At 51.0% G+C, this 23,095-nt stretch overlaps 1 protein-coding gene across 2 annotated transcripts in view; it reads right to left on the reverse strand.

Moving 5' to 3' along the window:
• Nucleotides 1-23,095, reverse strand: part of SLIT1 (slit guidance ligand 1) — a 167,474-nt gene that overhangs the window by 19,268 nt on the left and 125,111 nt on the right. For both annotated transcript variants that reach the window (XM_025983279.2, XM_072739663.1), the window contains exons 14-25: nt 20,951-21,114; nt 20,214-20,237; nt 19,932-20,076; nt 19,599-19,673; nt 19,285-19,428; nt 16,738-16,881; nt 16,285-16,451; nt 13,672-13,804; nt 10,958-11,026; nt 8,162-8,233; nt 5,509-5,580; nt 4,637-4,708 (exon numbers count right to left, since the gene is read on the reverse strand). In XM_025983279.2, the coding sequence (XP_025839064.1) occupies nt 4,637-4,708; nt 5,509-5,580; nt 8,162-8,233; nt 10,958-11,026; nt 13,672-13,804; nt 16,285-16,451; nt 16,738-16,881; nt 19,285-19,428; nt 19,599-19,673; nt 19,932-20,076; nt 20,214-20,237; nt 20,951-21,114 (1,281 nt within the window). The remainder of the gene's footprint in view (nt 1-4,636; nt 4,709-5,508; nt 5,581-8,161; nt 8,234-10,957; nt 11,027-13,671; nt 13,805-16,284; nt 16,452-16,737; nt 16,882-19,284; nt 19,429-19,598; nt 19,674-19,931; nt 20,077-20,213; nt 20,238-20,950; nt 21,115-23,095) is intronic.

Consider the following 23,095-nt stretch of genomic DNA (forward strand, 5'->3'; position numbering starts at 1 on the left):
AAACTACAGTACTATAATTCTCTAACCACTTGCTATTCTGTCCTATGGGCATACTGTGATCTACTTAATCATTCCATATTTACTTTTCACACTGAATTTTTAAAAAAGATTTTATTTATTTATTCATGGGACACACAGAGAGAGAGAGAGAGAGGTGTGTGTGTGTGTGTGTGTTTTAAAGACCTTTTTAAAATAATAGGAATTCAAAAATTATGCTATGTTTACATTAACACAGGCAGAGACACAGGCAGAGGGAGAAACAGGCTCCATGCAGGGAGCCCGACGTGGGAATCGATCCCAGGACCCCAGGATCACGGCCTGGGCTGAAGGTGGCGCTTAACCGCTGAGCCACCTGGGCTGCCCTTCACACTGAATTCTTAATGAATTCGTAATCTAGCCCTCCCCCCCCCCCCCCCCCCCCGCCGGCACACAGTAAATCAGAGGCAACAAAATGCCAGATTATAGAAATGAAGAATGATGTTGGGGAACTTTAGCACAGGATTTGGCAGACAGTAAATATTTTCTGGGGAAGAGATGGATGGATGGATGGATGGATGGACAGACAAAAGGAGGACGATGAACTAACTGCAAAGTAAATATGGAAGTTAATAGCAGTAGAGAAGTGTGCAGGGTACTGGAGCCCACAATGGCATGTGGGCCATAGTGGACCTTAGAAATAACCTTTGTACGGCTGAGGAGAAAGGCCCGAAGGAATGAATGAATTGTCTGAGATCCCACTGCAAGTTGATGGCAGAATAAGGACCTAACCCCACACATCCTGATTTCTCGAGTTCAAGGGATTCAAATATGGTGGATGGTGGACCTCAGCCTCCACCACACCCTCTGCCCACCGCCCCCTCCCGCATACCACTAGCAAAGAAGAGACGCCCAGGCCAGAGTCACATTAGGAGCAAAGGGCACTCCAGGAGCCAGGGACACTGGATGCTAACTCCTAGGCAACCTCTGACTTGTTACAGAGCCATGGGTGCCTCCCGCCCTTCAGACTGCACCTCTGTGAAGCCCAGAGTGAATGTAGTGAGTCTACATGGTCCTTTTATCATTCCTTGACTCCTTGCAGGTGCTCAAGAATTCTTTATAAAACAGTTACAGTTCTTATGAGCAGAGCAGATGGTGGATACATGGGAGCGCACTCACACACTTAAATCTAAGCATGTGCACAATTCCCAGGCTACTGCCTAGTTCCACTTGAAACCCCGGGTATAAAGGGCAGAGTTTATTCACGGGGTTGCTTCATTATAATGGAAGGTTTCTTTCACGTAGATGCTGTCTCAGAGAGAGACGGGCTTAGATGCAATGAGCAAACACATCTGATCGGTAATGCTGAGACCTTGTTCTACAATTACTGCTTAAAGGAGCTTTATTGACTGGTTTATTTCTTACAAACTGGATCTGGCTTTTGGCTTGACGTCACTGTTCTCTTAAAAAAAAAGTCTGAATCTAAAAAAGAGAAGTCTGAATCTATAGATCAGTGTGGTTCAACAATTGTTTCTGCAGCTTTGTTTTTTTTTTTTTGTTTCTAAAAAACATGTTGTTTGTTCACTTCCCACTTGAAAAACAAAGCCTCTAGATTTTGAGCTGGAGACAAAATCAGAATGTGCTTGGGTATCATTCAGTTTTCATCAGGAAGGAGGAAGAGTATTCCACCATGCATTGAAACCCCACGTATAAGAGATACATGAAGGGGGAATCCAAAGGCAGGAAAGGTGGGCCGGAGGCTTGAAAAGGTCCCGCCTGGTGGGGTGGAGAGCTGGAGCGGACACTTGTCAGGGACAAGCAAAGGAGGTGCCTGGGCCCAGAGCAGCCACAGACCCTGGTTCCCACAGGGACAGCACAGATGCTCTCTGGAGAGAAGTATATTTCATTTAGGCCCTTAGAATTCAAAACAGCAGCAAAAAAAAAAAAAAAAAGAGTTCAGAACTATTAACCACCAGACACAGATGGAAACAAGGCCCTGTTGAACAAGAGTCAAGAGCAATTAAAAAAAAAAAAAAAAAAAGAGTCAAGAGCAATAACCAACGCGTCCCCTGCCTGGCCTTTGTCTAGAGCCACCATCTCCAGCCAGGCTCCCTCCAGCCTTGTCCCATGCCAGCCAGCCTCCACATGTCATCATGGTTTTCCAGGAGTTTTCTACGACTTCGTTCTTGCACAATTCCCTTATATCTGTCAAATAAAATCTATACTCTTTAGCATGGCACAAAGGGCCCCTCACAATGGAATTCCAATACCCCTTCCAGAGCCATCTCCTCCCACCCTACACTCCTTACCCAAGCAACCCCCTATAGCCTATGTTGGACAACATCCCTGAATGTGTTTACTCTCTTGCCATCTTGCCTTTGCACATGCTGTTCCCTCCTCCTAGAATGTCTTTCCCTATCTTCTCCCATGGCAAACCCCTAGCTAGTCCCTTTCCAATGGCAGCATCAACATCACCTCCTCTGTGAAGCTCCTCAGATTTCCCCAAAGTTAGTCACTGCTGCCTTAATTTGCTTTATAATATCCAGATGGTCCCAGAAGGCAGAAACCCAGTGGTAGTAAATTCTTCACCACTTGACTCACTGTGGTTATTCAGGATGTATTATTGAGGCAATATAGAATAAATAAATAGCTCTGGAATCAGATACACCTAAGTTCCAGTCCTGTCTCTGTCATTTCCTGGTCTTAGGACCTAGGGGAGCTGCTTCATTTTTCAGAGCCTGGGCCTGAATGGAAAATGTGAATAGTAAGTGTAAATAAATACAAATAATAAATGTCAATGCATAAATGCAAATAAATAAAAAATGGAAAAATAAATCCTACCCCCTTAGACAAGAGCCCTTTTCCATTTCACTCCCATGGCAGACATCACTAATCAATCATTGCACACTCTCCACTGAGTCCAGGCCAGCACTGGAATCTTCATTGTGGGTTCAAGGCAGTCCCTGTCAAATTTGGGGAACTGGAAGAGAGCACCATACCTACTTCTCACTTTAGTCTCAGAGTAAATGAATCACCACAGATAAAGTATTCACAGACTGCAAAGTATTTGTCCCAGACACACCCTCAATAAATAGTACGTATTACTACTTATTTCCTCAAGTCTAAGATTATTAATGCACTACTGATTTAACGTGCCTTGGGAGGCGTGAAGAAATATCACCATATTAAATATTATAGATCATTTGTAAGCTACACTATGATTTCTGAGACTAACATTTAGAAAAGGTGAGTCTTCCAACTGAGAAAATCCAGTGAGATTATTGGATGAACCTCAGGTGGTGCCACTGGGGGCTCCAAAAGGCCCTGGGTTGGAACGTGCCTGCCCACTCGGGCCCTGTGCACTCAGTGTGGGCAGAGAGAAGAAGGCTGCAGAACACCCAGGGTCCCAGCTGCAGTCCAGCTGTCCCAATTGTTGCCTGGGCCCAAAGTTGGGATGCAGGGAGAGAATGCTCTGCCCCCAGCCCCCTCCAGAAGTAGGATGGTCCTGTCCTGGCCCACTGCTTTTTATTTCTTTTCTTCAATTGTGGTAAAGATGTACATAACATAAAATTTGCCATTTTGGCCATGTTAGGTGTACAGTTCAGTGGCATCAACTAGCACAATGTTGTGCAACTATCACTGCTCTCTGGTTCTAAAACTTCATCACCCCAAACAGAAGCTCTGTACCCACTAAACAGAAGTTCCCCATTTCCTCCCACTCCCGGTACCTGGTAGCCACCTTTCTCCTGTAGCTATGGAGTTGACTATTCTGTACCTCATGTCCGCGGAACCATATAGTATTGCCCCTTAATGTCTGGCTTATTTATTTCACTCAGCACGTTTCCAAGGCTCATCCATGTTTGTGGCAGGTGCCAGAGTTTCCTTCCCACTTACAGCTGAAAAAGATCCCATTGTATGTAGACACCACATTTTGTCCAACAACTTGAGCTATTTCTGCTTTTTGACTACTGTGTGAACGATGCTGCTATGCACAAGGGTGTACAAGTGTCTGTTTTGAGTATCTGCTTTCAATTATTTGGGGTACACAGGAGTGGAATCGCTGGGTCACAGGGTCATTCCACATTTAGCCTTTTAAGGAATTGATCATACTGCTTTTTAAAAAATCCACATGGTACTGCCAGCTAAATGGTTTTGGAAGCAATTCTACATCAAATAATACCACTTCTTGGGGGTAATAAATTTCCAGAGTTTATCCCCCGCCCTGTGAAGTCAGAGGTACAGGAGTAGGGTCATGCTTAAGAACATGGGCTTTCGAGACAGAAGACTCCAGCCTCTACCAGCTATGCAGCTTTGGGCAAGCTTCTCACATTTTCTAGACCTGTTTCCTCATATGTAAAATGGAATAATTGTGCCTATGCTGTAGGATTGCTGTGAGGATTAAATCAGCTGATGCAGTCAGTAAGGGTCATTACTACTTTTATGGTTGCTTATGAAGAACTGTCTTCAAATCCCATTGTTGTGACTGATGAAACATTGAATGTGTCAGAATCTGAGATGGGGAGTATGTGAAGTTCACAAGCTCAGTTTGTTTCAGAGCCAAAAGCCACAAACTTTGCCAGTCTCAGCAGGTTGGTGGGAGGGTCTTTCCCAGAATCCAAGTTCTGTTTAAATCCAAAGAGGTTGGGCCAAAGTTACTTACAGGTGAGACAGGGAGGTCACGTCTGTGAAGATGCCCTCTCGGAGGGTGGAGATGTCATTGCCATGCAGGGACCTGGGGAGAAAAGAGGCCATCGGTGCCTCAGAGAACTGATGGAGGAGTGTGTCATGTATGTCAATGTCAGAGGGAGACAACTCCCAGTTCAAAAACCCTGCCCTGCTGGCCATTGGCAAGGGAGAGGGAGCCCCTTATAATCCAAGTTCCAAGTACACAATCCTGTACCCCAGCCCTTCTGGAGGACTTGTGTTTCCCATCACAAATAACTCAAAGCACCATTCCTGTTTACACAACAAATGGAACATGTGTGCCCTCCCTCCCTTGGCCAGCAAGCCTGAGGCCGAGGCTCCCTCTCGGTAAAAAAGTTACTATGGCAAGCCATAGGATGAGGATAAAGAATGTCCCCATGCCCCAGGCAGGGCTGCTGGAGGATTCCCACGCATGGATACCCAAGAGGCCGTTGCAACAGGCGTGACAGCGGGCTTTGATCACAGGGCAAAAACCTCCCAGTGGGACTTCTTAGAAGAAGTTCACAAATCCCTTTCAAACATTCTTCACCTGAAGCGGAAACTCACATGCAAACAAGGGGCTACCTTATGTTGGATGCCATCCGCCCCCCACACACTGCTTCCCCAAACACAACGTGGGGCAGATAGCAACCCCCATTTCTCAGAGTTTCCTATTCATTCTTCAGCCTCCAATAGGGGCTCAAATGAGAATGGACCAGCCTCCCATCTTTGGTCACTATTGGCCCTGCAGGGGTCACAGATGCGGAGACATTTCTGCCCGCCAGGTGGGCTGCAGGACCCTTCTTGGTGTGCATTTTCCTGGAGGAATGAAGAGCAGGGGAGACTTACAGCAGACGCAGGGAACGCAGCCCCTGGAAGGCCAGAGGAGGGATACACTGGAGGGCATTGTAGCTGAGGATCCTGTGGGAAGAGAGGGAGGACAAGTGCAGGGAGGGGAGGAAGGGGAAAGGGAGAAGGGGGAAGGGAAGGAGGGAGTGGAGACCAGGATGAGGAGGAGGCAGGCACCAAGTTAGGGACCAGACCCCTGCTGCCTGGCTCAGGGTGCAGGGGCCTTTTGCTCAGCAGCAAACCGAGGGAAGCCTGAGCATGGAAGAGGGTAGGGGCCAAGCCCCTGGACTAGTGAGCCTACGGACGCAGCATGTCCCCCAACCCTTTCATGCCTCATGCTGCGCTCCTTCAGCTGCAGGGCAGGGCCAAAAACAATAACAACTTGACAGGGCTTTTCTGCAGGTAAGGGGAGGTGGCCCAGGAGAAGCCCTCAGCAAGGAGGCCGGGTGCACTTCCTGTGGAGGCTGCCCCAGTGAGGGCCAGAGGTGGAGTCCCTGTGAAGTTGACACCTGGCCAGGACCTGCCTCACGCCTGGGCTGGACAGGTGAAATCTGGGCCTGCCTAGTAATTGACCAGTAGGAAGCTGTGGTGTTGTTGGGAAGACGCTGTGACTGTGTCCACCCCCGTTGTAAAGATGGAGACCAAGGCCCTCCCTGCAGGGGGACAGAAGGTCCCCATGGTGGCATAGTTAAGTCCTCAGCTTCTCAGTTTCCTGGCTCCACAGGCTAAACCACTCTCCCCCAGTGCCTCCAAATCAATGAATCCATCAAGGGCAGGTAGGCAGGTCGACAATAAAGGAAACGATACGCATAATAGTCCCAAATGTCTGTCAGCTGACAGATGGATAAATAGCCATAGAGTGGAACGCCACTACTGACTGACCCGCAGGAACTAGCAACCCTTGCGGTGACATGGCGGGATTTCAAAATCACTATGCTGGCTGAAAGAAGCCAAATAAAAAAGAGTAGTGTCGTAGGATTCCATTTACATAGAACTCTAGGCGATGCTAACTCAGTCATAGAAAGCCCACAGCTGGCAGCCTGGGATGGGGTATGGGGAGGGGACACGGAAGAAGGGTTGTCACAGGCCGGGAGGGGACTTCTGGGGGTGATGGAAGTGGTCACTGTGTTGACTGTAGTGATGGTTTCGTGGATGGGAATGGAAGTCAGGATGTATCCAATTGTATGCTTTAGTACGTACAGTTTACTGTATGTTCACTGTACCTCAACAGAGCTGTTGTTAAAATAAGGAGAGCAAAGGGGTGCTCCTGTCACAGGAATGGGCCCTGGTTCTCCTTGCAGCTGCCAGAATCACTGAGACCAGGACTTCCCAGCCCCAGCACTGTTGATAATTCTTTGTTAGGTGTTTAGCAGCCACCCTGGCCTCTGTCCATGGGGTGCCTGCCCTCCTGCAGCCTTGACCACCAACAATGTTTCAGACATTGTCAAATGTCCCCCAGAGTTGATGGCAGCTTCACACATAGGCTTACAAAGACCTTGAAATGGGACCCAGTTGATGAGTAGGCCCTGGAGCAAATAAGCACAGGTGTGTAACCTAGAAGAGCATTTCATGGCCTCGGGCCCATATTCTGCTCCTGGGGGTCTGGCTGAGTCACGACCTAGTCTAGTCGTTTTTTGGGAAGTACTAGCTCTACTGTTTGACCACAGTAGAGCCTAAGGGGAAGTTCTTCAGTTCTTGGCACATTATCTGTAAAATGAGGTGTTAAGAAGGTGAGTGAGATACCTGCCTTCAGCCGCAGGCCAGTACAAAGGGATGCCTGCTATACTTTCCAACCAACTTCTTGGAATGTAATTAAAGCAATTATTAAAATAGCTCAGACTGGGGGCACATGGGTAGTGGTTGAGCATCTGCCTTCAGCTCAGGTTGTGATCCCGAGTCCTGGGATCGAGTCCCACATCCGGGTCCCTGCAGGAAGCCCATTTCTCCCTCTGCCTATGTCTCTGCCTGTGTTTCTCGTGAATAAATAAATAAAAATCTTTAAAAAAATAGAATAGCTCAGACTATAAGCACAAAAATGTTCAGAGGGCCACTGTTTACAACGGTCCAACAATAAATTGGATAAGGAAAGTATGGCATAGTCCTGCAAAGGAATACTAGACAGCTCCACACAGGAGTGCATCTCAGGAACATAATGGTAAATAAAAGAAGCCAGAGACAAAAAAAAATACCCTGTATGATTCAATTTATATAAGGTTCAAAAATGGGCAAAATGAAACTTCACTGCATAGAAGTGCATCATATAGAAATGGCAGCACTATAAAGAAAATCAAAGAAACTGATCACCATAACGGTCAGGGTAGGCACTGCCTGGAGATGGGAGAGAGGGGGAATGAGCGGGAAGGGATGGGGGACTTTTGGGGTGCTATGTTCTGGTTTTTGCCTTAGGTATTTATGCATGTGCTAGCATCATGACTATTTGTTATATGATATGATACATATATTTTTCGCATTTTTCTGTATGAATGCATGGTCACAATAAAAAATTCAGGTTTTTTCTTTTCGACTGGCAGGCCCTGGCAGGCCCTGGCATACTCCCTGGTGGCGATACCACGAGTGACCCACAGGGCTTGGGGAGGTCTCCGTGGCCAGAGCGCGCGTGCCCTCCCTCCACCTCCCCACCCCTGGGACTCACAGAGTGGTCAGCTGGCTCATGTTGGTGAAGGAGGAATTGCTTAAGGAGCTGATCTTGTTGTTACTCAAGTCCCTGGAAGAGACAAAAGCATCCTTGCTGAGAGGGAAAGAACAACCCTGGCTCTCTGCAAGGGGCTCCTCCCCTCCCCTGCTGCCCTCCCTCAGGTGGCAGCTGGGGGGGGGGGCAGGGAGGGAGGGGCCCTCCGCGCTGCTCCCCGAGCTCCGAGCTCCGCCTGCATCCCCAGGCTGCCTGTCTCCGCCCCCCCCCCCTCAGGCAGAGAGGGCCTGGCTTCTGCCCACTTGCACAATGGGAATGCTCCCACCAGGGAGAGGGGCTGCCTCCAGACTTCCAGACCCAGCGGCTCCTCTGTGCTTCCTCTCCCTCTGGCACGTTCCACAGGCTCCTTCCGTAGCCCTCCTACAACCCAACGGGCGAGGAGATGGTGGCCACCTTCTTTCAAACTAAGGCGCAAGGTCTCAGAGATGAAGTAACCCACCCAAGGTCACAACTGATACCCCTCTTCTCAAATCTCTTGCCTCTCTGTCTTTCCTTCCTCAGGTCCCTGATTGGCACCCACACTCCCCCTACCTCCTTGGCTGTGCCTCTCAGTCCCTTGGCGAAGCTTCTTTTCCAGCCAACCCCACCTCACTGACCCTCTTGCTTCAGTCCACTCTGGGCGCCTCGGGGACGCTCCTGGCTCTCCTCCCCATGGCAGGCGACAGGGCCCTCCCCGTGGGCCCAGCAGCCCGCGCCTATGACTCCCCTCCAGGGACACTCCAGCTCCAACTCCAGTCCACGTCCTGTGCTCCCTGCCCCCACCCCCACAGCCCTGACAGCCCAGAGACTCACCCCTCTCTCAGCTTCCTCCTCCCCCCTTTCTGCTCGCTCAAGCCGCCTCTCTCCCAGCTTCTGGCTCAGGCTCAACCTCATCTCTCACCTACAGCTTTGCCCCCCTTCGATCCATCTTCCACGCGGGTGGGCACCACTGTAATCTTTCTAAGACACAAATTTGACTATGTCACTTCCCTGCCAAATCCCACAGTGGTTTCCATGTGCCTAAAATATTAACCCAGCCACCTGCTGGGGGCGGGGGGAGGGGGGTGCTCCAAGTGCCCGCCTCTCCTTCACTGCCTCCTCCACACCCGCTGAGGATTTGCTGCTCTTCCTAAAACCCTCTCACTGCCTAAAACCCTTCCCTCTGCCCACTGGGGAGCTCTGCCTCTGCCCCAGCCTCCCACACTGGGCTCATCACCCTTAATGTGCATTTACCCCTGTTGGAACACTCATCACTTCCATGACTGTATATGCCCCAAGTCTCTCTCCCGAATGCCCCTCGGACCACCACCTTCGCGGGGAGGGCCCTGACTTAGGGGCCCTCATATCCCCTTGCTTCATACAGCTCTTCACTCAGGAAATATTCATAACATGAAACCATATGGGGCGCCTGGGTGGCTCAGTCAGTCAAGTGTCTGCCTTCGGCTCAGGTCATGATCCCAGGGTGCTGAGCAGGGAGTCTGCTTCTCCCTCTGCTCCTCCCCCCACTCATGTTTGCCTTCCCCTCTGAAATAAATAAATAAAATCTTTTTTAAAAAAAGAAAGAAACCATATGCCTTGCCTTTATCTTCTCTTTGTAAACATTCCTCTAACTAATCTCATTCAAGACTGATCCACTGTTCTTAGGACACACTGAGGTTCTTCACTGAGCACTCAGCACACTGGGTGTGTAATGGGCAAGGACGGGCCCCACGTCGGTCCTCTCTCCCTCCTTGCCTCCCAAAGGTATCCAAGCCACCAGTGCAGCTGCCCCAAATTAGACCAGCTGTCTATGTCTTCACTACCCTGTCACCGGCCACCAAATCCCTGCCCTCCCTACCCCTTACCATGGGAACAATCAAAATACATCTGCTAGGTCTTTAGGATCAGAGCTTCAAGATCCTGTAATCCAGTGTCACTCAGAGAAGCCAGTCCCTGAACTGATGTCCTACAACCAGGAGTTTATGCCAAAGTGCAATCACCTATGACACTAAACACACAACTTAGTTTAGCTAACATTCTTTTCGTAATTACACTTTCTCAGTGAAAGAAGCAAGACATTGATTTACATTCTGGTGCAAGTTTCTTATCTAATTGAGGACCCATTACAAACAGTTCTCTAGTGGCCACTGGTCCACAGACCACACCTGAAGAGCACCGCTGCAAGCCAAACTAAGATGGAATGTTATCTGGACTTCTTTTAGGGAGAAACTGGCCAACGAACAGACCAAGACAAGTGAGGTGAGGTGTTAATTAGGCTGGGTTAGGAGGAACTAAGGTTATTTGGAGGCTTATTTCATATACGTTCATGGAGTGGAAAGGGTCAATGGTGGAAATAACAGAAAAAGATGTTAACCTAAAGAGAAACTTAGTTACAGACGTGTCTTCCTAGCTGCCAAATTTGTTTGCTTTGGGAGCCAAGGTTGGACTGAGAGGTTTTCCAACAGCCTCTACTTCTGCTCTGGCTCCTTCCTTTGCCTGGATGACCCTCATTAATGATCATTGTCAGCCCAGAGGTAGGCTTGGGGTGATGTGCTGGGCAGAAGCCCACAGGGTCCAACCCAAGGGAGCCTGGAACATGCCATTCTCAAGCATGACCACTAGGTGGCAACACAGCTCTATGCACAGGAGTTCCAGGAGGGAAGGGGCAAAATTAAAAACCCATAGGCCAGAAGTGGAGTGGTAGGGAATTCCAGGAAAACTGGAGCCTGATGGTTAGATACCAGTGCCACCCTGGGGTCCTCAAGAGGCCTGCATACTCACACAAGCTGCAGGTACTTGAAGGTGGACAGCTGTCCCGGAACCAGTGTGAACTGGTTCCCGTCCAAGTAGCTACAGGAGAGAACACAAAAGTTAGTGTGTAGGCAGTGGCAGCAAGCACTGGAGAAGCCTCCCCTACAGCCTGGGCCTTCCTGGCTCGGCTTGGCTCCTCTCCTCTCCTCTCCTCTCCTCTCCTCTCCTCTCCTCTTCTCCACGCAGACCACACAATTAGCCCAGAATCACTAACCGGAGGAGAAAATATGCAACCTTGTAAGCATTTGGGTAGGTGCCAGCCTAAGAACTTGGTAAAAGCCCTGAGACACAAAGTCTGCCTTGGCTTCCTTCCTGCCCCCTGCCTCACCCGCTCAGCCTCCTCCCTGTTAGCAGGCATGACCCTGGCTCAGTCCTGGGCTCCTCGCCCTCCCCTCTCTGCCTTGAGGTTATCCTGGCCAGACAGGTGTGATCTGCACATTAGTCCCTCCCAGGCCCACCTGTCAGGCCCGTGCCAGCTAGCAGGGCCCCCCTCCACCTGCTGGCAAGGTGCATGAAGCTGGTCTCCCCATGGAAGCCCCAGATTCAAACAGGCCCAAACAACATGGAGCTCGGTGCTTTTACACCCAAAGTGGCTTCCCCTGACTACATCAGCATCACACTCACACCCTAACCACCCAGGCGCAGGACCTTAATGACGACTCTGCCCTCTCCACAGCACCGTGGATTCTCCTGTCTACTGGTTGCTACTCATTCGCTGTGTTCCAGTCTCACATCTCCCCCGAATGCACACCGTCACCCAGGCCTGGGCTCCTGTAGCTGCCTCCATCTGTCTCTCCACCTTGGCCTCTCTTCTGGGACCCACTATATACACTGCCACCCAAGTTGTCCTCAAGCCAAGCCCACCAGAAATCCTCCTAATGCTCTCTAAGGTTCCACATGTCTGCAGGGTAGTGCTTGGGATTCAAGATGCTGTGAAGATCCCCTACGCCCCCCATGCCATCCTTGCTAAGCAGTGACCCAAGGACCAGAAGCTGAAGCCCCGGATGGGTTCTATGCCTAGGACCTCCACCGACTACAGCCCTCAGGATGGCTCGCCCCCACCCTCCAAAGATTCAGAGAACAGCAAAATCAGGCCTGTATTACTCACCCTGACTCATCACTGTGTCATACAAAGTGACTTCCCACCCATCTCACGTGACCCTCTCAACGGCTCTGACCAATACACCCAGTGGCCCCATTTTACAGCTGGGAAAATGAAGGCTTAGAGTAGTGATCTTCCCAGCCTCTGAACTTCAGCAACCTCGGTCAAAGACAGCAGGCTGTCCCACCTGTCATTAAGTTCAGGGTGGCTATGAGGCACCAAGGAGAAAACATCAAAAACTAGGCAAGGGAAGGGTGGGCAGGTCACAGGACAAGGACTGCAGTGGCTGATGCGCTTGTGAGGAAATAGCCTGCCTCTGGTAATGAAAGACACACAAACAAAAACCTCATGCACTCCCCACAGGGAAAGGAAACCCCAGCTATGGAGACCTAGAGGGATCAATTCCAGGGGATATGAGGAGTAAGGGACTGACCACAGCCTCTTATTCGGAGGTGTCTGCTGAAGAAGCCCAGCTCTCTGTCTCTGTCATACACACTGACATCCACACCCCCACATAAGTTCAGATCCCACATCCGAATCAACAAAGATTTTAGCACCATGATGTCCAGTATTGCTGGGGCTGGGTGGGGAGGGATGGTGGGAGGGAAGGCCACTTCCACACCTGGCCAGTAGGGGTGCAAAGGCAATGACTTTTCTTTTCTTTCTTTTTTTAAGATTTATTTATTCATTCATGAGAGACACAGATAGAGAGGGGGGGGGCAGAGACACAGGCAGAGGGAGAAGCAGGCTCCATGCAGGGAGCCTGACACGGGACTTGATCCCAGGACTCCAGGATCAGGCCCTGGGCTGAAGGAGGCGCTAAACCGCTGAGCCACCCGGGCTGCCCGGCAATGACTTTTCTGGAAGGCCATCATGCCAAAGGCAGCAAGAGTCCTAACAATGCACCGCTCTTTGACCAGCAGCTTCACTGAAGGGATCTTCACCTCAGCACTATTTATAATAATAATACAATTTAGTAAAAAATTGGAAAACAATTATACAACCAACAGGGATTTGTTATATAGACCACAGTAGATTCATATGGTGGAATAGTATGCGGCCAGCAAAATAAACTTCTGTGAGAGTTTTCATGACAGAAGGGGATGTTCATGAGATGATGTGAAGTGAAATTCATAACGTTACTTCTTAAAGCAGACATTAGCAGGGTGCCTGGGTGGCTCAGTCGGTTAAGCATCTGCCTTTTGCTGAGGTCATGATCCCAGGGTCCTCGGATCTGGCCCCATATGGGGCTCCCTGCTCAACAGGGGGTCTGCTTCTCCCTCTCCCTCTGCCTCTCCCCCAGCTCATGCCTTCTCTCACTCTCACTCTCTATTCTGTCTCTCAAATAAATAAAATATTTTTTAAAATGTAAAGAAAAAAAAAAGCAGGCATTAGCTTAAAGTGAGGAAGCACTCGCTGTGGGTGACTGTGCCATCCAATGACTGCAGAGTGGGGGTCAAACAGAAGCTCAACACCTTCTTGGAACCAGCATCTCCTGCAACGCCCTAACTCCAAGCCCTAGTCAGCTACTATCTGTTTCGAGTTACCGTGTCCTTCTGACGCCAGGCCTGAGGCTACTCACAGTTCTGTGACATTCTTGGGGATGCCCTTGGGCAGGACCTGGAGGTGCTTGTTGCTGCATCGGACCACGGTGTCCAGGCAGGCACATTCCTGGGGGCACTGTGGGCGGGGCAGGCAGCTCCCCTCTTCCTGGCCTGGGAGGAAGGCATGAAGCCACATCAGTGAGGGGCAGGCCTTCTTAGGGCCTCTCGCAGCCATGGTGCCTCAGAAGACTTTCTCTGATACCATCCCAGGCACCAGTAAGTCTCCTGGCTTCACCCCTTCCCCACCAGGAACAAAGCCCCTTGGACCTGTTTTGAGGTTAAGATGGGTCTTAGGTCAATCTCTTCTGCCTCAGATCCAAGGTGGGCCTAGGCACAGCACAGGAAGAGGATGGCAACCATATCATTTCTTGAGCACCTACTGTGTACCAGACACTATATCGAACATCATCTCTCTAACAATGCAGTAAGAGAGGGGGCACTGGCACCCCTAGAATGCAAGCACCAAAAGAACAGAGACTTGTTTCTTCTTCTTTGCTTGCAGAAGGAGCCCAGCACATAGAGCAGAGCCTGGCACACAGTAGCCCTCAAAATAGATCAGTTGAATGAATAAATGAATGAATTTGTGCTTTACTGAGATCTGGAGGGGTTACATAACTTGCTAAGCTCAGAAGGCTGGTCCGAGGCAACAGAGGACCTCTACCCACATGAAGCTGACACAGAATCTGACCTCCTATCACACCTCCTTCATTTATTCATTCATTTATTCAGTAAATAGTGCTGAGAGATCTCAGTCTGCCTTCCTTTCTTCTGACTAGGTGTAGGAGGAACAATAAGGATCCCGTGGTAGGAGTTGCTGAGGGCCCTAGGAAGCAGGTGACAATGACTGTCGGTTATGGAGGGTGGCTGTAGGCAGGCACTGTGTGATAGAGCTGAACTTCCTGAACCCTCAAAACGTCTCTCTGGCAGGTGTGCTCTCAGCACACTGATGGGGACACTGAGGGCTGAGTGGTTAAGTGACGTGCCCAAGGTCCCCCAGCCTGGAAGAGGTGGCACAGGACTGGAAGCCAGCTGGCGCCAGAGCCTGCCCTCTCCACCACTGGTCCCACTGCCTCCTGGCAACAATGTCTCAAAAGTGTCCACATCCTTTCATCTCAAGGAAGTTATGCAAGGGGGAAAGTTGAAGAGAACTGACTACCAGGATGTTCCTGGCAGCGTGGGGCATAATAGCAGAACTTTGGAAGTGTCTGAACACCACGCAGCCAGGCTGGTTCAGTCAATCATGACACTCTCCAGACAATGTCTATCATGTCAAAAATGTCTGCACAGGCGGTACTACAAGATCCTATGTGTGTCACACATGTGCACACAAACACACACAAAGCTCGGGAAGGTCACACAGTGGAATATTAACAGGAGTTATTCAGGGCTGGGGAGCAGGAGCAAGGGACACACTCGCGATCTTTTTACTCTGTTGGATTGTCTCTTGTGGCTGTTTTTTTTGGAGAAATGATAATGCCTCACTTTATAATAAAAATAAAAAGAAACTGTTTCTTGGGGAAAAAATAGTGTTTTCAAGGGATACTTAATAACATAAGAAAATGCCCCAAATATACAGTCAGGTGTAGAAAGAAACAGAATTTTTGGGTGGAGGATGGGTAAAATAGGCAATGGGGATTAAGGAGGGCACTTATCGTGATGGGCACTGGGTGATGTATCAAACACCTGGAACTAAAATAATGCTGTATGTGAAGTATACTGGAATTTAAAATTTAATTAAATATTTTAAAAAACAGAATTTTTTAAAAGGCCAGCAAGTTATTATATAAAACTATATAAAATATTTATGTGAGTAGTATGGAATTAAAAAAAATAAGACGTAATATTGCTTTAGAAAAATCCATTGATTTTGTTTAGAAAAATACCCTGGCCAGCTTTCTTGGTGTGAAAGTTGAAGCTCCTCACCCAGTACCACCCTGGCCTGGATGGGCCAGTCTGGGAGTGGAGGTACTGCCTGGAAGCGGGCTGGAGCAGGCGGGCCAGGCGGGCTGGATGCCCACGGCAGGGGCAGGGCCCAAGAACAGGGATGGCTGGGCTGAACCGCAGCCTGCTCTGTCACGCTGGGTGAGTCTGCCCCCAACAGCTGCCGGTGTGCGGGGAGCTCCGTGGGTGAATCAAGGGATGGCTGCATCCCACTCGTGTAGGGAAAGGAGGGGGGACAGCCAGAGAGAGACTGCAGGTCTGGAGGACCCAGGACAGGGGCATGAGAAGCAACCAGGTTTCCCACATGCGGGCCCAGGAAGGCCACGCTGCCCCTCACGGACAGTGTTACAGGGTTGACCTATAAGCCCGGAGCACTGAGGCACAGCCAGGAGGCAGATCCCTGCATTACACATACCTACAGACAGAGCAGACACTAAGAAGTTAACTGTGCTTTTCTCTAAGTGACAGAGTAGTAGGTAACATTTATTTCCTTCTTGTATCCATACTTTCCCACTTTTTAAACAGTAAGCATGTTATTGCTCTTCAAGTCACACAAAGCTGCTGCCAGGCAGGGGTAGGTACGAGGCCAAGAGTGGGTCTCGGCCCTGGCCCGGGGCCTCCCCTCCTGCCCAGGGCCCCACACGACTTACCTTCCTCACACCTGAAGTCAGGGAAGGCCACGTCCTGCAGGGGGATCTGCCTCAAGAAATCTGGGTTCTGGCACCGTGGGTTCCCTGTCACGATCTTCCTCCTCCGCAGCCAGTCGCCAAGCCAGGCCAGCTGGCAGTTGCAGTTGAAAGGGTTGGCCAGGAGGTTTCTGCAAGAGGCGGCTGTGTAACCACCAACATACCCTGCCAGCCTCGGTTTCCCTGCAAATCCCCTTCAGGCTGCCACATACTGGCCACGCGGCCACCCAGCACTCTTTACCAGATGACCAGCAGTGATGAAGACGTGCCATTCTGATGCAGTGGGAACCCAGAGACCACTCACCCCAGTGAGTCAGAGTAACTACCCTTGGGGGGGGCGGGGTGCCGCCGGGGTTCAGACATTGGTGCCAGAGCCCCAGGTCTTCCCACTCACTCGCCCCCCAGGCCCAGACTTACAGCGTGGACAGGGCCTGCAGGGTGTCGAAGGCCCCGGGGGAGATGGTGGCGATCTGGTTGTCATAGAGCGAGAGGAGGCGGACGTTGCGCAGTCCTGTGAAGCTGTCGTTGTGGATGCAGCTAATACGATTGTTCCTCAGCATCCTGAGGGGGCGGGAAGGGGCAGCTGTGCTGTGCCCTGTGGCCATCTACCTGCCTGGGCTTTGCCCACCACAACTCCCCCCTCCACATTCTCCTCTCCAGGCAAGGAACGAAGGTTGAGAACCACAGCACCAGGACTCCCCGCACCCATGCTCCCCTCGAGAGCCCCCCTCCTAGACACTCTCCTGTTGTCCCTCCTGCCTGCAGAGTGCCCACCTTTGTTCCTTGGGTGCCCACGGCACCCTCTAGCCATGCTCCATATCAACCCCTGGAGACACTTGCTTAAAATCTACACCCAGTCATGTTCCTGTCCAACCTGAAGCCCCAGGGGCCCCCAAACTACCTGCAGAATAATGTGCAGGTTTACACACTTTACTGTGACCTGCAGGAATCTGTCTAATGGAGCCCCAGACCAGCACCTTCCCACCTCCCTAGAGAGCCACATACCCTTGCCTCTTCTGTCTGCGGGCATGCTGCAAGGGCCTGCATCACCAGGTCTTCCCTGGCTACAGTTTCCTTCTAGAATGACCCCTTTCCTCATTTATATCTGAGAAAGTCTCTGTTCACCCTCAAAACCCTGGCTCAAATCCCCTCCCCAACTAAAACAAAACCAAGCTGGACACAGAATAGGCAATTCACAAAAGAAATTAAAATGGCTTATGAACACTGATAAAAAAAAAAGTCTAAACTTACTAGTAATCAAGGACAGGTTAAAAAAAAAAAGGACATGTAAGCATATTGAATCTTTGCCTGACAAATTGCAAAATAACTAAAAATATAATGTATGAATGGGCACTTAGGCCAGCAGGAGAGTGACCTGCAGCCTCCTTGGCAGTGAGAGGCATGGAAGACCCTAAAATGGCTTCAGGCTTTCATCCAGTCAGGCTTCTTTTAGGAATTTGTCAAAAGGGAATAATCCTGGATGGGCACAGAATTTCATGATAAAGATATTAACCAAGACATCACTTACCACAATTAAAATAGCCTAAATTTCCAATGATTAGGTAATACGGAGTCCTTCAAAATGATGTTGTAGAAGAATTTTTTTTATTTTATAATAAATTTATTTTTTATTGGTGTTCAATTTACCAACATACAGAATAATACCCAGTGCTCATCCCATCAAGTGCCCCCCTCAGTGCCCGTCACCCATTCACCCCCACCCCCCGCCCTCCTCCCCTTCCACCACCCCTAGTTCATTTCCCAGAGTTAGGAGTCTTTATGTTCTGTCTCCCTTTCTGATATTTCCCACACATTTCTTCTCCATTGTAGAAGAAATTTTAATATGTAAAGGTGCTCATGTTGCATTTAAGGGCAAAGCAGGTCACTAAATAAAATGGATTATAGGATTCTGTTCAGAAATACCTACATGTAAGCATCCGCGTGTCTGGGTGCACATGTGCATGAGTATGCATGTGGATGCACAAGACTGGAAAGTGCTGATATCAACAATGAACAGCGGTCATTTGTGTGTGGTGGCGGAGTTATGGCATTTCTTCTCCCGTGCCTGTGCTGTCGCTCGTGTGTGCTTGCTGGCCCTGCCCCAGCATCTGCCCTGTCCCTCTCCTCTGGCCCCCTCCAAGCCTTCCTCAGAGGGAACCCAAGCGCCTGGCTGAAGAGCCCACCTGGCAAGGATATAGAATGAGGCAGCCCTACATGAACAGCCCAGGAAAACAGCCACACTAGATTCACATGTGCAAAACGCAACTGGCAAAACACAGCACAAAGACAATCTCCTTTTTTGTAAAACAAACAAACAAAACACAAAAACCCACAGGGAACCCCTTCATATTCATTTCCTTTACACAAATCCCATGATATGTGCTCAGAAAACAGATCAAGAGCCCTACAGCAGGGCTGGGACTTAAACCCAGCCAGGTGGCATCTGGAGCTGTGCTGCCGCACATGGTAGCCGTTAGCCATGCGTAGCTGTTTAGATTCAAATTAATTCAAATGAAATGAAATTCAAAATTTTGTGCCTCAGTAGTGCTGGCCACATGTCAAGAACTCCATAGCCACGTGTGGCTACTGACTAAACAGTGCAGACGTGGGACACTTCTGTCCTTTAGGAAGTCCGACTGGACAGCACTGCTACTATCCCCTCTCCAGGTCCGTGTGGTCACCTGAAGAGCTAGCGCTGCCTGGGTGGGGAGAGGGGGCTCCCTGCAGCAGCCACGGAGGTCAGATGACTGGTGAGCTCTGGCTGGGCTCCAGGCCATGGGATCCTAGAATCCCAGAGACAACGGGCGTCCCTGCTCCCCAGTCTGCACTGGCTGAGTCACCTCGGCAATATCCCTGCCTGGGGGCCATCCAGCCCTCCTGCCTGCAGCCCTGCGGGCCACTCCTGGACTAAACATACGTGGGTGCTCCTGCAGCCTGATCACCGGGCACGGCCCGCACACTCACAGGGTCCTCAAGCCGTCCAGACCTCGGAACATGCCGCTCCGGATGGACTCCAGCTGGTTGGCCGTCAGGTGCAGCTCGCTCACAGAGGCGGCGCCCTCGAAGGCCCCATCTTCGATTTCCGACACCTTGTTGTTGCTCAGATTGCTGGATGGGGGGCGGCAGAAGAATTATAGAGCTGAGGACCCTCCCTCACTTTCCTGCCCCCTGCCCCCCTGCACGGGAGCCCTGCCTCCCCATGGGAGCTCCCCCACACCCAGTATCTTCCTCCCCAGCTAGAGTCCTGACTACAACCTCCCCGCCAATGGGTAACTCACATCTTCTTCAGATGAGTGAGTTTTTTAAATATCCCAGTGGCCTCCAGGATGGAAATCTCATTGTTGTTTAATCGTCTGTAAGAGGCAATGAAGAGCATTTACACATTCATCAATGACAGATGTTAGAGTATCTTCCAAATTGAGAATATTTGGGACTCAAAGGGGCTCCCAGAAGAATTTATCTGGCAAGGCAAACTGATCCTATTTCAAAGGAAGGTTGGGGTCTCCAGTGGTCCCAAACAGAGCTGGACCAGAAGAAAACCCAGAGTGGATCCGGGAAGGCTGGTGGGGCTGGGGGCGAGTGAGGGACACGGAGGGGCTGGGGGCCCTCACAGCTCAGCCGTGGACTGGGGGATGCGCTCTGGGATCTTGGTGAGCTTCAGGCTGGAGCACTCAGCCAGGCTGGCCTCACAGCGGCACTTGTGGGGACAGACCGCGTCGCTGTTGCACTCGCTGTTCAGCTGGTAGTCCTCTGTGCCTGCATTGACAGGGCAGGGGCGGGAGGCTGAGGGGCCCAGGGCAGGGCCTCCCCGGCCCCCCTCAGCCTGCTGCCCCTGCCCACCCACTGCCACCGCCCAACCCAGGCTGCCCTCAGTCCACCCCCTGCTCTCCTACCTGGAATGAAGTACTGCTCCTTGGCTGGGGAGAGAAGCAGAAACACCATGAAGCTAGAATCCTCTAGGACTTGCAGGAAGAGCCCAGGCCCCAACCCCACTGCGCAGATGAAGGCATCCCAGGAACAATACTGGGGCCCCAAATTTGGGCCCCAGAGCCCACCTGCCCAGCCCCCAGGTGGAGAAGGCCTGCTATGGAGATGTTCCTTGGCCAGGCTGATGCTGGGGGCAGGAGCACCCCCAACTGAACCTCTCAGGGAGCACCAAAAACATGTGTAATGGCCCAAGATGGAGATGGAGCAGAGAGGCATCAGGTCCCTGACCTGGATACAGGCTCAGAAGCTGACTCACACTGTTCCCAGCCAGTTTCTGCTGCCTGGGAGCCTGGAGGAGGCAGCTTTCTCACTGGGGAGAGTTCCCAGGCTTCTCGAGTCTGAAAAGCAGTGGCATGAAAGTGCACTGATCTGGCAGTAGAGGGACCCGGGTCCTTGTCTGGGCAGGCCTCCTGCAAGGACCATCAGCTGGCCCTACTCTTCCCTAAGCCTCAGTACAATGAGGGCTGGGGCTGGCCAACCATTCAGATCCAAGTCTACAATTTGGGAACTACACCCTCTGGTGAGGGTCTAGAGTGGTTTAGGACACACTGTTGGAGCCATCCAGAAACATCATTCGTCCCTGGGCTGACTGAAGACAGGCAGGCAGGTGGACAGACAGACAGGTGGCCAAGTGTGCAGCTACCTGAGCACCGGAACTTCTTGCTCTTGATCTGCCCGATGCGCTTGTTGGCAAGGCGTCGAGGGCTGGCGCAGCGGGCCCCGCTCGTCTCGATGGGGTTGGTGCGCAGGAAGTCCGCCAGCCACTTGAGGTTACAGTCACAGATGAAAGGGTTCTGGGCCAGATGCCTGTCCGGAGGGGGCAGAGTGGGGATCAGAGACAGGGTTGCAAACCTGTGCTGACCTCTGCCTGGATGAGGCCTTGCTGCTCGCTGGTGGCTGGTCTGCTGCCTGGGTACACCTACCGACGGAGAAGTCTTGCCGGAACATCTCAGCAGGGAAGGCTCTCTGCAGGCTCTGGAGCTTCCAGCTGGCCCTGCTCCACTCTCTCCTTCAAGCCTCACTCTGTCCCCTGTCCATCTACTCACCTGTACCCATACCCTTCACACTGCACCCTGGGACATTTCACAAACACGAGTGGAGGCAAGAGTGAGCTGGAGACCAGCCAGACCACCCCAGCCTTCCATGGGTGAGGGGACAGAATAGGTACTAGGACCCAGGCCTGTCAGGGCCCAGAGGCCTTTGTCAGGGGCTGGCCTCTCCCTGTGGCCTCGGGCAACAGCAGCTTCTCTCCATAGCCTTTGTCAGGAAGGGGTCTGGGCCAGAGGCGGCAAGGCTGCTCCTGCAGCCGGGCTGAGCGTGTCTCAACGTGCCTGCTGCAGCCCCTCACTTACGGGAATCTCCATTCCCACCCCAGGCCGTGAGGGCTGCCTCCCCCTGCCCATTTTACTCCGTCTTTTGTCTCAAGGGGAATTCAGAAAACATGGCTGAAAGCTACTTATTGGGAGACCATTCATATCCTCTTGCCAGGCAGCCCTTGTGACCAGCAGGATAAATGTGGGGAGGGGACAGCTCACAGGTAATGCTGACTGTAGGAACCTCTATTAGCAACCACCCGGGGGGTTTTGCCATTCGTGGCGCCTCCCCACCCCAACAGGCTCAGGCCAGCCGCATCCGAACCACTCCAGCAGCCAGCTTGCCTGCCAGCCTGTGTCTTGGTCATCACAGCATCGGACGTGCCCTGCTTTCCAAACTGAGACAGCCGGGGAAGAATTCTCTAGCACCTGTACCTGAAAGTCAATGCTTCTGCGTGGAAGTACAGGAAGACACAGCAGGGGCTAGCTCAGAGGATGTGCCACCGATGGCCACTTCATCTAATGCCATCAGTTCCGGCCATCTACTTATTGGCCTCAGCCCAGTGCCCTGACGGGGCTCCAGGGCTGTGCAAGCAGAGGCATGAGCCCTGCCAGGGTCTGCACCCAGCTCAGCTCTGACCTTAGCCACCCTCTCTCCTATTTGTCAACTCCTAGGCTCTGGTTCCTGTTTGGGATACTTAGTTGGAGATTTCTCTGCCCAGATGTCCCTGCCTCCCTGGGCAGCACACTCACTTTCCTGTCTCAGTTCTGGCTCCTGTCAGCATCATCCAGTGGGCCAGGCCCCTCCCACCCCTTCTGCATCTGGTTGGACATTTGTCTCCCTTTTTAAACTGTCAATTTGCACAGAGAAGATGTGTTTGCTGACACTCCACGGCAGACAGAGTCCATTGATGGTTGAAAATACATTAGGATTTGGGGCTTGCTCTGAGATCCACCCAGCCACCCAGCCACATCTGCCTATGTCTCACTGCCTGGCCTCTGCCTGAACTAATTGCTTCCTTTTATCACAATCTTGGTAGAAAATTCTGCTCAAAATCAATTCAAGTATATTATTTAGGCATGTATTTAATGTTCAATGGGTGTGGGATAGGATATATCCTTTTTAAGAACAGGTTATTTGTGTCAATGCCAATTTATTAAAAAAAAAAAACTTGAACCACCACAGAGACAAGTGGCTTAAGTATTTGACACAAATTGGAATTTTTAATAATTGCAAAGAGCAGAGAGCTGAGAAGGTAAATGCTCAGGAAGAAGGAAAAAAATATCTGCTTGGGAAAAATATGTGAAAGGCACACCCAGAAATGAGCTGCATGTGTGGCCATGCCACTCCCTCCATGGACATTTGTGATAGTAGAAGGCAGAAGGGAAGACTGTATTCTCACTGTCCTTCTTGGAATATGTATGAAGAAGTCACAACTAGAAATCTTTGGGGGCAGGTGCTCAGCATCATTAGT

This window comes from Vulpes vulpes, chromosome 15 (assembly GCF_048418805.1).
Source record: "Vulpes vulpes isolate BD-2025 chromosome 15, VulVul3, whole genome shotgun sequence".
Classification (NCBI taxonomy): Eukaryota; Metazoa; Chordata; class Mammalia; order Carnivora; family Canidae; genus Vulpes; species Vulpes vulpes.